Genomic DNA, 15,574 nt, shown 5'->3' with positions numbered 1-15,574 from the left:
CTTGGAAGCTGAAATGGCATCATCTACTCTACGTTCACTGACTATCGCCACAGTTGTCTATACGAAATCAGGCGAAACAATGTTAGCATCTGCTAGCGGTAGATTAGCGGCATCTAGCGGTAGTGTAAAGAACAACATAATTGTATCTAACTTAGGTTTCAACAGTGCTATAAAGAGAAATCAACGAGGGCGCTATCTTAATTTTTCCCATAACCGCATATAGAAAAAAAAACTTATTATATTTTAAGTTTTTTTATTGTACTTACACAATTTCTTTAAGTTACTTTCTTATTCCCGTTATTTATTAGCATCGTGTCATTTTTGTCTTTTCCGAGTTAAAGAGGGTAGTTTAATAGGTAGCGAAATATAGAGCAGTTAAAATTTCATAAACATACCGGGTTTTAAGAAAGTTTTTAGGCGAAACGAGAAATATTGATTTTGCTGTCAAATTTTTATACAATAGATATAAATTATAATTTGAAAAATACGATGCTTATAAACGGCGTCTTGTGAATAATAATTATCAACACCATTAATTTCCTGACTAGTATAATTAAAATCAAATTAGGAACACGACAAAAAACGCATTTTTCGCTAATTGGTATGAATTGGAAAAGTCGTACAATAGTATCAGGCAACCACTCGATCGAATTCTGCTCAGTTTATGTAAGTTAACGGGTCACTGACTTCACTGGCTTGGCAATCAATAATGTCGAGACTAGTTTGAAGAGCTTCAAACTTTGTAAAAACACGGGAGCGGCGAAAATATTTTAATCTAAATGATCATATCCAAAATGTACACGTGTATAAAACAATTATAAATGCCTTCAAATTCATTGTAACTGTTTTCAATCCACATATTGTGCAATGTAAAATAGCTGTATTTTGCAGTGTTGCGGCAATAAATATATTGAGCGTTGTTATATAAATGCCTTTTTTAATGTTTAAGGAGGACAAACGAGCGTACGGGTCACCTGGTGTTAAGTGATTACCGCCGGGCGAGTGGGCACTTTCTCTTGCAACACCAGAGAAATCACAGGAGCGTTGCTGGCCTTTAAGGAAGGTGTACGCGCTTTTTTTGAAGGTACCCATGTCGTATCGTCCCGGAAAAACCACACAAGGAAGTTCATTAGATGGATTCGATCATGTAGAACGTGGAAGAAAGCTCCTTGAAAACCGCACTGTGGAGGACCGCCACACATCCAGATGGTGGGGATGATATCCCAACTTGTGGCGTGTCGTGCGAAGGTGTAATTCGGCGGCAGGAATCAGTTCGTCTATCTAGTGTCACAAAAAGTAAATATAAAGTTGACAACATCTATAAATAACTGTAATCTAACTGTTATGACTCTGGTTATACGAAGAAATAAGTAAAATTTTTTATAAAATACAATAAGTGTCAAACCTTTACCAATTGCGATGTGCAGAAACGACCAAAAACTCGTATAAAACAATATGACGTTTGTATGTAGTTACTTTTTAAACTGTATGTATAAATATTGCTCCAATAGCTAAAAATGTGTTTTTTTATTAATAATACGAATTGACGTTTAACTAAGTTTTAAATAGCTTTTATTAAATATTGAATGAATTAGATTTGTACTTTGAAGAGGTTACTATCACAAGATATTATGTACTTTTCGATAATTTCAATTGTTACTCTCCCCCTTTTAAGAGTAACAATAAAAAATTGGCCTTACTTACTTACTTACAATAGGATTATTAACACCAGATTCCATATTCAATACAAGGTTATCTCTTGGTTGGCAAGTTTTTAATAGACCGTGATTATTCTTGCTGAAATAGAATTTCAATAGATGAGCATTGCTTCAAGTGTAAAGTTTGTTTGCGAGTGAATTTGTCAGACATTGAGGCGCCATTCGCATCAGCTTTTGTTGTCTCTGGAGTCATTCCCAAGTTAATAAAACATACTCTCTACGGAACAATACTTATTGTAATGGGCTTGTTTTGTTGTGATTTATTGTGGTTATGCAAGCTCACTAATTCAAATTCAAATTCAAATATTTTTATTCAAAATAGGATGTGACATCACTTATTGAAAGTCAAAAACTACCACCCATTCCAAAATGAATGCCTCAGACCTGAGAAGAATGGGCGCAACAAACTCAGCGGGCTTTTTTTTATCGAATAAATATGTTTACAAAGTAATATTGTACAATTAAACTTATTATTTAATAGCCTGAGGGCGGTCACTCCATTCCCAATCTCTGGTATCATTAAGAAATTCATTTATGTTATAAGTAACCTTTACCACACAAACGTTTTTTAACAATTCTTTTCAATAACGTTATACTTTTGTTTTAAACATTTTCTGGGATCTTGTTGTAAAAGCATATACATCGCCCCACAAAAGACTTACTAACTCGACTTAGCCGAGTAGTAGGCATCATAAGTTTATGTCTGTTCGTGGTGTTAACATTATGGTTATGACAGTTTCTGACAAATTCACTTATGTGCCTATGAACATACATTACATTATCAAGAATATATTGGGAAGCAACAGTCAAGATATATGTGTTTAAATATAAAATAATAATAATAAGCCTTTTATTTCATGCAAAAAAGTAAAATACATACATAGTTTACAAAAGAAAGATAATTAAAAGAAAGTTTATGATGTTGTTTACACGTATTTGTTTAGGTGTGGATAATAATATAAGTTTGCTTGCATGAACCCCTCTAGTGAGGGTGAAGGCCTCCCCTAAAGAATACCATGTGTCTCTATCTTGAGCTATATGCCACCAGCAGGTTCTACCTATTTTTATCAACTCGTCTGCCTATCTCGTGTAGGGTCTGCCTTTGCGACGTTTGCCGATTGGACCCTTCCACGTTGTTACCCTGTTGTTCCATCTCTCGTCCTTTAGCCTCGCTACGTGTACGGGTACGTGGTTGCCATTCGGGGACTTAACTGCTCTAACCGCTATCTGTCCGTGGAACTATGTGCCCTGCCCACTGCCTCTTCAGTTTCGCAATCCTTTCCCACAAGATAGACCGACGATCTGGCTAAGATTGCAGGAATACGTTGGATGGGGGAAGTCTTTGTTCAGCAGGGGACGTCTTCCGGCTGATGATGATGATGAATGTGTTATTTTAATTATTCGCCTACGTGACAGTGCGAAGTCGAATTAAAAATGATTGTGACTTAGTACTTATTATAGTTAAACATCGGGCGTTTCAAGACCTTTCCAGATCTCGTTTTCAGGGGGACCGCAGATGAAATGAGTCAAGGTAGTATTTGTCATAGTTGGTATTTTGAAGTTTAGCGCCATTTATTGCCTCGGAGGTGGTATTTGCTGTAGAAGACGGTTTTTGGTAAAATTTACTGTCAGTCCTCTTCTTTTTTTTGTCCCAAACCAACCAAAAAAGAAGAGTGTTGTTGTGTTATTTAGATCATTGTGACTTATTTTCGGGTCAATAGCATTGGGCAGGTTAGCAAAGCGTGTTACAGATCGCGATATCGCGTGACAAGTGGCCAATAAGAGCTGGTGATAATCACCCATGTGTTTGGTTATTAATCACGCCCTTAGCTAATTAGTTTGAGCCTCGTTGGTCAGCTCATGTTTAACTTGGCTCTGGCTTGAAGATAGACTATCTTCCAATGAGCTTATTGTTTAACTATTAGAATGACAAGCGGTATCCATTCTTTAAAGGGTGTAAAAAGGCATCTATTTTCTCAAAATTGATTCCTTTAGAATTCTTTTTGATGTAATTTTTAATATACTAGATACTAATACCGTTTCAGAAACAAATGGCGCTTTGAGTGAGAAGAAGGAACTCTCACCGGATTCTTTTTATGCGCTCTTTTTAATAAATTTTGTACTGTCATTGCTATTGCTATTAAATAATAATAATCTAGTCCCAGGCTGACCGATCACTTAGATACTCAGCTGTGAAGTGGTAGGATTTACGACAGAGACATTTTTTAATATAACATTTACATTTATTTATAGATAATGTCTGAACAGTGGCTGGGACTTTATTATAAAAGTGTATACATATACCCTTAAAGCTATTAACCAATGTGGCGTAAGAGGCCTACTACTAATAAGATACAAGCAATCCCTTATTTCATAATTCATTTCATTAATTTGTGTGTTGTGAAATAAAAAATATGTCTATTTCTAGTGTTAAATTAATGAAAATCACTATTAAGAGTAAAAAGTTGGCGATTTTTATGAACGTATATTAAATTTTCATAAATGTTCTCACAATGATCAGTCATAATATTTATTTCTTTAAATTTTTCTTTGAGAGACTTTGCAAATCATTCTAATATGCTTATTACTGTCATTAATATAGTGAATGGAATTTATACGACTAGATAGAGCCTTTTGCTGCTAGTAAAAAAAAAGACAACCGAGGAAAACTGGTCAGGTTTACTAGTTTAGTGTGTATGACAAGCTACGTCTTACACTCGCGATTTGTAGTCTCTTTGTGTTAGTGTGCATGTATTGCTGAAAATAGAAATTGACTGTTGTCCTCAATTTATTTCGACGTTTTTACAGCTGTCACAGTCTGTCTAGATGTTTAAATGATTTATGTAATTAATTAGTCAACAACACTACAAAATTTGTTTTTACAGCGATTCTCACCGATTGAGACTCAATTCTGATTCTAATTATGTAATTAAATATAAATTTCCCTCGATACATCAACGCACTGCGTGATTCTTTCGTTAGGCAAGCGCAAGCACCGACAGGTTCGTTTTGTTCACATTCTCGCTTTCTACTTCCGCGCCCCGCGATTAGCGCGTAATCCGTGCGTGCGCTCAGTATCCATGCGTTGCATAATTAATTACTTAATTTCTGATTAAGTTTTCTGAGTATTTTAATTTTTAACGTTATTTTTTACTTCATAATATATGAATTCCAAACATGTTGTAGATTATTCTTAGCGTCTAACCAACTACAATAAAACGACACATCATGCTCTACATGATGACATGCGGGAGTCGAACCCGCGACCTCTCGGGTTCCGTTCGAGTAACGTATGGTTCGTAAATCTTGGTATGTTTTGTTACACTCTCAGGTTGCGGCTCCATCTTCATCTCTTCTGAATTGCCTATTTTCCATAATAGTGGCTTGATACATATAGATTATATAGTGTAAGTATAGTATATAATAATATACTTACACTATATAATCAAATGATACTCTTCTTCTGGCTTATGTGACTATTTAACTATTTATGTGAGGTCCAAAAATAACATACACAACATCTAAACGTGAATATCTACAACAAACTAACAAGATACTTACGCATCTATCGCTTATTTGCGTATTGGTCTTGATATGCCCAATATAGACGAATAGATGTAAATAGGGCACTTAACTCGACGAAAAGATGTCCGTTGGGGCAGTAAAGTCCTCGAATGGCGACCACGTACACGAAATAGTGTTGGTAGGCTACACAAGACGGATCGACGATATGGTCAAGATCGCCGGAATACGTTGGAGGAGGGACGCGCAGGTCTGGACCTGCGCGTCCCTCCTCCTCATCATAGCGAGAATAAAACAAACAATAGAACAAAGAGAACCTGCACCACTTTACAGCTGTAACGGCATTATTTACAAAAGAATCTCCCATTGGTATGAAGTCTCTTAGTAGTAAAAGTAGACATTAAGAATAAAATTATTTCAGCCGGGAGCCTCTCTAAAAGATCTCCCCGACTATCGGTCCTGCGCTGCCCTCATCCAACGTATTCCGGCGATCTTGACCAGATCGTCGGATGATCTTGTGGGGGGCATACCAACACTACGTCAGGTACGTGGTCGCCAATCGAGGACTTTACTGCCCCACCAGCCATCTGTTCATCGAACTATGTGCACTGCCCACTGCCATTATGCCATTTTCTATTTGGAACTGCTAACAGACTATTTTCTTTTTCGAGACTGTGTATAATTCTACAAAAAATGCCAGTATAGAAGGGGAGGCCTTTGTCCAGCAGTGGACGTCTTCCGGCTGTAATAATAATGATGATAATTAGATGAATTTAGTTTATGGCTAGTATAGCTGTGAAAACTATTGCCAAGTGAGGAAGCATACTCATATTCAAGGCCGACCTTCAAATAAAAACATTTCATTTTCGCCTTGTATCGCGTCCAACGGTCTGCTACAGCTGGTCTGCTCACACGATTGATTGAGGCAAAATAGTTAAATACAGTTATTGCAACATTTTTAACCTTGGCGAAGAGTAAGCAGAAAACACGCAAACATGGTGTTTTAGACAAGTTTTGTGGTGAAAGTATAGCATTTCGAGCTATGAACACGACTTAATCCTGTTACACATATCCTTAAGCCTTTTTTGTAGATTGCTAATGCTTGCTGTTAGTTAACACTGCCGAGCCTTGTTGAACTACCACTTTTCTTTGAAGCTAAACAAGTTTTTTGGCATGGCGTGACGCTTTTTTTTGGTACTTCCCTCAGAAAAGATATTCTTATAGCTTGTACTTTTTTGTGTAGGTTCATTTATTCAGATTAGTGGTGAATAACGAGGATTGTAAGCATATAAACTGTTTTCCACCCAAGAATTTTGAAAATATTGGCTTTGTATCTATGTAAGATGGCGGGCCGGCAGCCGTGAACTCATATCGCTCAAGGTCGCTGGCATTTAGTGTCGCCTTAACTTATTCTTATTAGGGAAACTTGTACTGTATTTTACTAGAGCAATATTATTATCTCACGATTAATATTAATAGGTAAAAAAATGTATTTGTGAATAAGCAAATTGCTTTTTAACGGTTTTGCCCACTCGCTTTCATTTGGTATTGAGATGAAAGGGTTAACAACGCGGTTAAGACACGCCTATGCAGAATATGTAAATCGAATGTGTTCGACCGCACACAAATAACTTTGGGATCAAGAACTCGAATGTGTGCGTTCGACCAAATTACATTGGAATCAGCTTAATAGGAAAATATTTTCTGCTTGCCATTTTAAGAGTTAGGCATGGCTGTGTTTAAGTAGATAATAAATAAACTAAATTGAATTTTACATAGAATACTGACATAGTCCTGATGATGGAGACGGGGAGTGTGGACGTGACGAAAACAGTAGCCGAGAGGTTCAAATGCAATGCGCCGGTGGTGAAGCAGTACGCGGATGTTATATCCAGGGAGTGCCCAAAAGCGTTCCTGGTTATTTGTGCTTCGCCGATAGATTGTATGGTGCCCTTGGTTGCTGAGGTACATGTCCTGTTAATTTTTACTATTGGTCGCCCAGAGGTCTTAATTGGGCCATAATTCAATAAAATTTTAAGTTTGAACTCACTTAGGGTTTTATTTGTAAAAGACTATAACCTCTATAATGTGTGCGTGTATAATATCTTGTGTGTCATTCAAGAAGTAGTGTGTAATGTTTATTTAAAAAAAAAATATGAGGCATTTTATATAAGAAAAATAGCTTTATACTCTTCCTCTCCATGTACACTTTAACTGTGTTAAATTTCACGTTCATCCGTAATTAGTTCTTCAAAAAGGGCGATAAAATGCTTTTGAAAAACAATAGGCCCATATCACTTCTGAGCCATATATATAAGCTGTTTTTTAGGGCTATCACGAATCGTCTCGTGCGCAGGCTCGACGACTTCCAGCCTCCCGAGCAAGCCGGATTCCGAAAAGGCTTTTGCACCATAGACCACTTAAATACTCTGCGGCAGGTTATACAGAAGACAGAGAAGTATAACCAGCCACTATGCTTGGCGTTTGTGATTTATAAGAAAGCCTTTGATTCGATCGAGACCTGGGCTGTGCTGCAGTCTCTCCAGAGGGGCCACATTGATTACCGATATATCGAAGCGTTGAAGTGTTTGTATGGAAACGCCACCATGTCAGTCCGTCTCCAGCGACTGCAGCGGGGAGTCAGTCAAGGTGATGTCATATCGCCCAAGCTGTTCACCGCTGCGTTGGAAGATGTCTTAAAGCGTCTGAACTGGAACGGACTGGGCATTAACATCAACGGCGAATACATGACTCATCTTCGATTCGCAGACGATATCGTAATCACGGCAGAGACCATGGAAGACTTAAGCCATATGCTCGATGGCCTATGTAGGCCCCCACAAGAAGGACCGACGATCTGGTTAAGATTGCCGGAATACGTTGGAAGAGGGCAGCGCAGGACCGGTCGTCGTGGAAATCTTTGGGGGAGGCCTTTGTCCAGCAGTGGAAGTCTTCCGGCTGATGATGATATATATTAATTAATATGGATTTGCAATTTATTAGGAGCACACTCCCAACCTTAATATCGGCAACGCATCACTTGACCATCAGATGGATGTCCATGGGTGGTTGCTTCAAAAATTTCCATCATGTGAGCCTCTTGCCTCTTTACACCCTCTTATACAGGGTGTAAAACAACTGCATCCTGAAAGTAGGGAGTTGCAATTGAATCACGATTTTGAAATAAATTGACATTGAAAAATACCAAAATAAAAAAATGAGCAAATACTACAAAAAAAAAAATTGCAACTACAGAACTTTCTTGCTAAAATACCAATAGCTATGATTCAGTTACGGGGGCTATACGAAACACTTCCGATTTTGCGGATACCAAGGTTAATATGAATTTAAGATTTTTTAAATTCATATTTTCATATTCATTAAATGTACAGAATAACATTTTATAATTATATAATCAGCTTGCCAGTAAGTTATCACAGACAATGCTACTCCAAGATAGTATATTTCGTTACTCATACTCATATTTGACTTATAAGTCAGTCATAGCCCTATTTTATTAGGCCATCAGTCGAAGCTACGTCGTGTTTACAAAAATCATATTATGTTGGGTACTTTGAAATTTAACGGCTTGCAATACTTCCTATTAGTCCATTTTTTATTGCTATTTGGGCCATGTTTAGTATCTCATTATTATCTGTAGTTAAACAGGTAGCTAAAATTACTACATTTTACTACGATAGAAATAGATTTAACTTTTGTGTCAACTCTTCTTTCCCCGAGGGACAATCTGAGTGGATCACGAACTTCGTCACATAAAACTTTACAAAATAGGTGATAACACGGGCTACTATCCGCAACTCGACGACTATGGCGCGCCTACTTTGCGTGGTGAGGTGGGCGGCTAATCTTGCCATCCAAGCTCCTCAAGGTAGTTAATCAAACCTCTGATGTCACCCATGACCTCGGGGAGAGTCCTCGGTGACCCCAGGTGTTTGTCCCAGTAAGTGGCCCCACTCCTACACTCCACAATGATGTGTGCGGCCGTCTCTTCTGCCTCCATGCAGGCTCTGCACAGCCGGCTGTCGGAAACACCTATACTAAATAGATGTTTGTTAAAAGGGCCGTGACCCGTTATTACATGGGTTAATTTACGTAATCTTTGGCGTGGGAGTTTTAGTAGCTTGCGAGAGAGCCTGAAGTCTATTTGGAGTAAGGCCTCTTTTGCTTGTCTACACCCTCTCACTTCCGTCCAGTATTTACTTTGTAATTCCTTGGTATATTCTCGTATGGCCATTGCAGGCCATCTAGAGGGGAGGGGGACGATTGGATCTGGTCCTATTGCTGTCATCTCCGAACCTTACAAAATATAATAATATATATATATAATAATAATGATTCTTACTGTAACCTATTTTTACTAACGAAAGGATTATAAAACTTCTGCAAAGAACGTGCTGTTCCCAAAATGGGCAGCCTTCTGATTCGGACCCACAATTGTTAGTCGCAACTCTTCGCTATTAAACCGTTAACGGATACGATAATAGGGACATTTATCATAATGTATTATAAATTACTATTGTAATAGTATTAATTACTATTTGTATTTAGTTTTAAAAAGAATAATAAATTGTTGTATGATTTTTATAGTAACTAAGCCTAAAATAGATGCTAACTAAGATATAGTGTAAGCCATGATCGGTTTTTTAGAATAGGTTGTTCTTTATTATTATTATTATTATTATTGGGGGAAAAAGCTCTTAAATCAATGGATCTTTTGTGCCCCCTACAAGTGCACGTACGACCTAGTGATGAATATGCTCGTTGGGCAGCGGTTAGAGAAATTTTTCCCTTGTATAATCGTAGTTCTTATTATCTAAATCAATCCTCCATAACCTACCTTTAAGAGTATTCTCAGGAGACACAAGTGGGGTAGGTCCTCTGCCTGGTTATTGAGGGCTTTGAGAAAACCTGCCCTCATTGTGGCGATGACCTCACATTCCAGAAGGATGTGTTTAGGATCTTCGTAGGCCTATTGGCAAAATCTACATTGACCGGTTTCTACGTTTTTCTGTAGGAAACGTAACACATAAATATTTTGCAGTCTTGGTTTCTTTGCCAAGAGAAAACAGACGGTGTAGATTCTATTATCTATGATAATTCAATTTATATTTGGGCAGAGTGGCTCTTTTCGCAGCCTTATTATTAGATCGATAAGGGCTGGATAAGAAAATGGTTAATTTGGTTTTCGCTTACGCCTTTCTTAGCGTTGGTAGCGATACTGTTTATTTTATCTACTTCACGATAAGCGTGTCGACTACATTGAGCATATTTGCCTTGGAATAGTCACTATAAATATTTCTTTTAAATTACTGAATCTACCATAATATGTTCGGAAAAATGGCCACGCTTTGCAATCAAAAGAGTATTTTACAATGGCTGTAAAATATAAGACAATGGATTTATTAGTTAAAAGCGTTTTTAATGTCAAATATTTTATAAAAAAAAGTAATAATGAACAAACTGTATGAAAATATATTGTTATATAATAGTGGATGCATCAACCTTGAGTTGAATTCATTGTTTATGTAAGGGTGCGCGATGTTGCGTGAACATGATGGTCGTGATTCGTTCTGTTCGGAATTAAGTAAAAGCTGTTATTAGCTGACCTCTACTCGACAAAAGGAATATTCCTACCAAATTTCAAGTCAATACGCCTTATGGTTAAAGAGATATCGTGATGAGTCAATATATGGGTGGAAATCTCTTATAAATAATTATATAGATTTGTTCTTGCTGCGATTTAACACTTGAGATATATAAATATAACAAAAACAAATTGATAAATGTTTCACATTATCGTCGATTGACTTCTTTAATGAATCGGCAAGGAACTTAACAATTGCTCTTTTTGAAAATCCAATTAATATTAATACATAAACTTGGTCAGGAGACAACTAAGAGCCCTCACGGGTTTCCTCTCAGGCCACTGAATGGGCACTTAGCTAGAATGGGTCCCAGTGCAATCAAAAGCGTGCAGATTCAGCTGCTAAGCCGCTGAAGACCCTGAACGACCGCCGAAGTCCTTCTAGTTCCTAGCTTCTTAAGAGTCAGTAGCCTCGAATTTTCCACAGCTCATTTTTTTTTTAGAAATAGGAGGGTAGGCTCGTTAGCCCAGGGGGCACAATAGATCCTAGGATTTAAGTGCATCTAAATCCCCTTCTAAAATGGTCTATGTTTGAGGCTCAATCCCGCCTAAGCCACTGATCGTATCGACATGAAATTACCAACATTCTATGCGAAATTTATCCTAGATGGTTTATGGCTACTTATTTTTTTACTGTATTTGTGATAAGGTGAATAAAATTTAATTTATTTCCTTTTAAATTCGCCTAGCGAAGCGGACGGGAACGGCTAGTAATATATAAATATAATAATAAAAGCAGTGGCTTCTATTTGAAAGAGGAGGACAAACAGGTACACGGGACACCTGTTCCTTTCTCCTCTCAATTCCACTGGTACAACAAGAGAGTATCACGGTGATCTCATACCATCTGGAGACTTTGTTGTCTTCCACTTACATAAAAAGATATAGATAAAATAAAGGCAAAGTCTACAGGGTGGTTTTTTGAGAAGGGAGTGTTGGCCAAGTCGGAAATTACGAGACTTAGAGAAATGTCGTGAAAGGAGTCATGCCCTTGATTTATAAGAAAGCAATAACTGCATATTTAGTTTTTTTTAATTTCATGAACTTTTGACGGAAATCGACCCGAATGATTTTATTGGACCAATTCTCTTTTTTTTGTTTTAATAGTTTAACACGGAAGAAATCTCACCTCATATTCAAACTAAGGTCATTAGAGAGACGTATAAAATTTTGCATTGGAGTCAAAGGAAACCATTTTGAGCAACTTATTAGTTAGGTAAAAGTGAGACATGAAAAAAAATTGTAAAATTCCAGGCCATCACCGCCCTTCACAGAAAACCACTCTGTATAAGACGGGAAAGCCGCTCTCTATGATTCAATAAAATATTAGTTAATTACTCAAATACGTTTGTACATTAAAGAATATTTCTTACTAAATATTAAGTATGTTTTATGACGTTCAGCTGATGGTTATACGCCCTGCCATTACAATGCAGTGCCGCTCAGAATTCTTGAATACAGCAAAAATTCTGGCTGCAATACTATAATTGCACTCGTCACCTTGAGATTTATGATGTGAAGTCTCATTTGCCCAGAAATTCCAGTGGCTACGGCGCTTTCCAGACCGAAACACAATAATGCTTACATATTACTGCTTCACGGCAAAAAAAGGTGCCGTTTAGGTAACCATAATCTAGTCGGCATTCTTTGCAAGAGAGCCTCCCACTGATAGCATCTATTTATGATATTTACTGCTAATATACTTACAGACTTTAAAAGAATCTGGTTGGTATAACCCAAGCCGACTGCTCGGATCGCTAGCTGTCCAAGAAATGCGTGCCAGCACATTGGCTGCCAAAGTACTGGGCTTAGAGCCTGGTTTTGTTAGAGTGCCATGTGTTGGAGGTACTGAGGGAGAAACTTTGGTGCCGTTGTTTTCCAAAGCAGTTGATATGTTTGATTTCAACACGGTATAGATTTGTTTTATTAATAAATTGTAGATCACACACACTATACACAATAACCCTTTTAAGACTTGAGGAAATACTTTTTATTAGAAGGAAGTTATACAAAAAACATCCTCCATAAAATACATTATTATCATAGTTGCAGAGTTATTATACCTACTACAACTCTTCTTTGTCTTGTAGTTCTTCATAGTAAATTCCTTTTTAAATATCTTAACATACGTAATCTATCAAAAGATGCCGATTCTGTAAAGATGAGAAAGAAACTAAGAGCGCCCTAATTTTGCACACTCGACATCTATTATTGTTTTAAATACAACCCTATTAAATGTAATTGTTAATCATATAACCCATGGTGTATCAATACGAATATTTACAATAATTCCAGCAACACGCATTAATGATGACGCAAACAATTCGGGACACGGCTGAAGCTTTGAGTAAATCCAGTGGCCGTTGTCAGGAAGCGGCAAATTCTAGCGAAGCTCATGCTTTGGCTGGACTTGTGACTAAAATAGCGTGGGCTCTGTTGTGTAAAGACGTGCCAAGAGTAACGGGCTTTGTTGAAACTGATGCCAGGCAGATTATATCACCAGCAAGGTAATACACATCACCTTAAACTAATGCTACACTACAGTAACAAAAGTTAATTGCCTCTGTCTACGAGTGGCAAATCTATGCTACCCCGAGCTAAAAAGTAGACAGCCAACCAGACAACCTAAAGAATTAAATTGTAACCCAATGCAGAATAATCATGGACATTTTTAATAACGACAACTCTGCTCTCTCCGGCCGACAAGTTTAGCCCAAACATAAGTTACGAATTTTACGATTAAGACTGCCTCTTTCAAGAATTCTGGTATCAATGAAATTGTTGGGCTACTGAAACTTGGCATCGTAATTATGTCTCAAATGTTGAGCCGCATTACGGTGCCTGTGGGAATTTTGTATTTTCAAGAGTCCTTTGGGACACAGCACAGACTTTATGGACGTCGTGCTCATCATGGTGAACGTCTCTTAAAATTACGTGAACATTTTAACCTTCTCGTCACTTATTATATTTTCTCTTCATAACTATACCACAAGTAGGGCGTAAGTAATTAATGTTCATCATCATGACGTATACATTTAGCTTTAGTATAATTATTCAATTCTCCTGTGAAATGGTATTTGAAGTTTCGTTACTTATATTCAATTTATATTATATTCTTGTTTTAAATTTTATAAGATTCCACTTCGAATAGCTCAAACATCTCTTTTGTAATCAGAGCCAATATCATGCTTACAGCATTCGTCTTCCCATTTGTTACAAAACTTTTCTTTAAATTGACTCGGCGCACATTTCTATGTGCCAAATTTGTGACTTACCAGTAATAGAGTTTTGTCTTCAGATTTATCGCGAATCCCGTGGAGATATCCAAAAATGGCATTCAGAAAGTTTTAGGCTTACCCCTAATGTCAGATGTGGAGACAACTTATGTTAATCTGGCTTTAACCAAACTTTGTCTCAAGACTAAAATGGTAGAAGACTGGTACTCGAAATACAATTGTTGTTCTGGACGACTAGACGCTTCGCAGACTCAATTCTTTTTTCCCAAACCATTACATCAATTTGACGAGTGCGCGTACGAGTGTGTTTAGATGTTGGCATTACTGCGTTATAAGTGTATAATGTTATTATTGTATGTAAATTTATTGTGAATATGATAGTTTTAAATGAGTAATGTTTTTTATTCAAACCTTTTCATTAATTACTTTTCTAGTGAGCTTTATTGCAACGGATGTTACGGCGACTTGCTTTTGTCTCGCTAGGCAGTATAGTGTGCAAATACTATTATTGTTTTTATTTGAAGAGCCTGATGTCTCACGGTGCCGAGCGAAATTGCGATGCCTCTCAGAATTTTGCGATCGTCAAGAATCCTGAGCGGCATTGCATTATAATGGGCAGACCGTACCACTCACCATCAGCTGAACATCCTCCCCGTCTCTATTTATGCACACTTGATTCATTTGCACAAAAACTCCTTTTTATGTACACTTCTACATATGATTCCGAGAGGGCAGTATTTCTATATTGCTATCGGTTTTAGTATTCTTTATTGTTATGTACGTAATTTACCCAATTATATTTTCTTAAATATCATTTTATTCATATTATCATTCAGAGACTGATTAATTTGAACCTGGACCAATCTCTCCTAGAATTACGAAATTATTGGCAAAATCAGATAATTATGCTGAATTGAAACTTAAGCATTGCTTCGGAATGCGTGTCCCTAATATTACATGTTATTTAATTGTGTAGCTCCAAAACTATTACGTATATCAATATGAGTTTAATCCGTTTTTTGTTGCAAACAGCTATCTTGCGCTCGAAGTTCTTCTAAACCATGACGGTATTTGCGAGATATTCGACTTTCCAAATAGACTAAGCGATTCGGAATTAGGATTTTTGGACGTTGCCCTCGGATGTCTGACAGAAAATGTGAAATTGGCGAAGAACTGGAACGATAACTATATAACAGAATCGTTCGTGGCCGGTAAACTGGCTGAAAGAAAGGAATTCCTCGGTTCCAAAACATACAACCATGTGGGCGATTGCGTACACATGTCGACATAATCAACCATATGTGAATGAAAAACAATCCTTAGGATTGGAGACGTTGGACGAAGTACATTTGTAAGTTGTAACAAAAATTGTGAATAACGAAAAAAAATGTAAAATGTTAATGAAAAAGAAAATAAAATACATACATATTTTA

General features: G+C 37.1%; 2 protein-coding genes across 4 annotated transcripts in view; both read left to right on the top strand.

Annotated features, from left to right (window-relative positions):
- Positions 1-15,574, top strand: part of LOC126973775 (uncharacterized) — a 115,712-nt gene that overhangs the window by 53,433 nt on the left and 46,705 nt on the right. The gene's annotated exons all lie outside the window — the stretch shown is intronic.
- Positions 1-15,574, top strand: part of LOC126973772 (malate dehydrogenase, mitochondrial-like) — a 34,643-nt gene extending 19,069 nt beyond the window's left edge. The window contains exons 4-7 of one of the 3 annotated variants that reach the window (XM_050821091.1): positions 7,020-7,205; positions 12,615-12,815; positions 13,201-13,412; positions 15,174-15,574. In XM_050821091.1, coding sequence (XP_050677048.1) covers positions 7,020-7,205; positions 12,615-12,815; positions 13,201-13,412; positions 15,174-15,432 — 858 coding nt within the window. In that variant the 3' untranslated portion in view covers positions 15,433-15,574. Of the gene's footprint in view, positions 1-7,019; positions 7,206-12,614; positions 12,816-13,200; positions 13,413-14,203; positions 14,537-15,173 lie in introns of those variants that run through there. The other 2 variants (XM_050821092.1, XM_050821093.1) reach the window with 2 other exon arrangements.

Source organism: Leptidea sinapis, chromosome 30, assembly GCF_905404315.1.
Source record: "Leptidea sinapis chromosome 30, ilLepSina1.1, whole genome shotgun sequence".
Taxonomy (NCBI): Eukaryota; Metazoa; Arthropoda; class Insecta; order Lepidoptera; family Pieridae; genus Leptidea; species Leptidea sinapis.
Note: the sequence above shows the minus strand (reverse complement) of the source record. Positions and strands in the feature narration are given on the sequence as shown.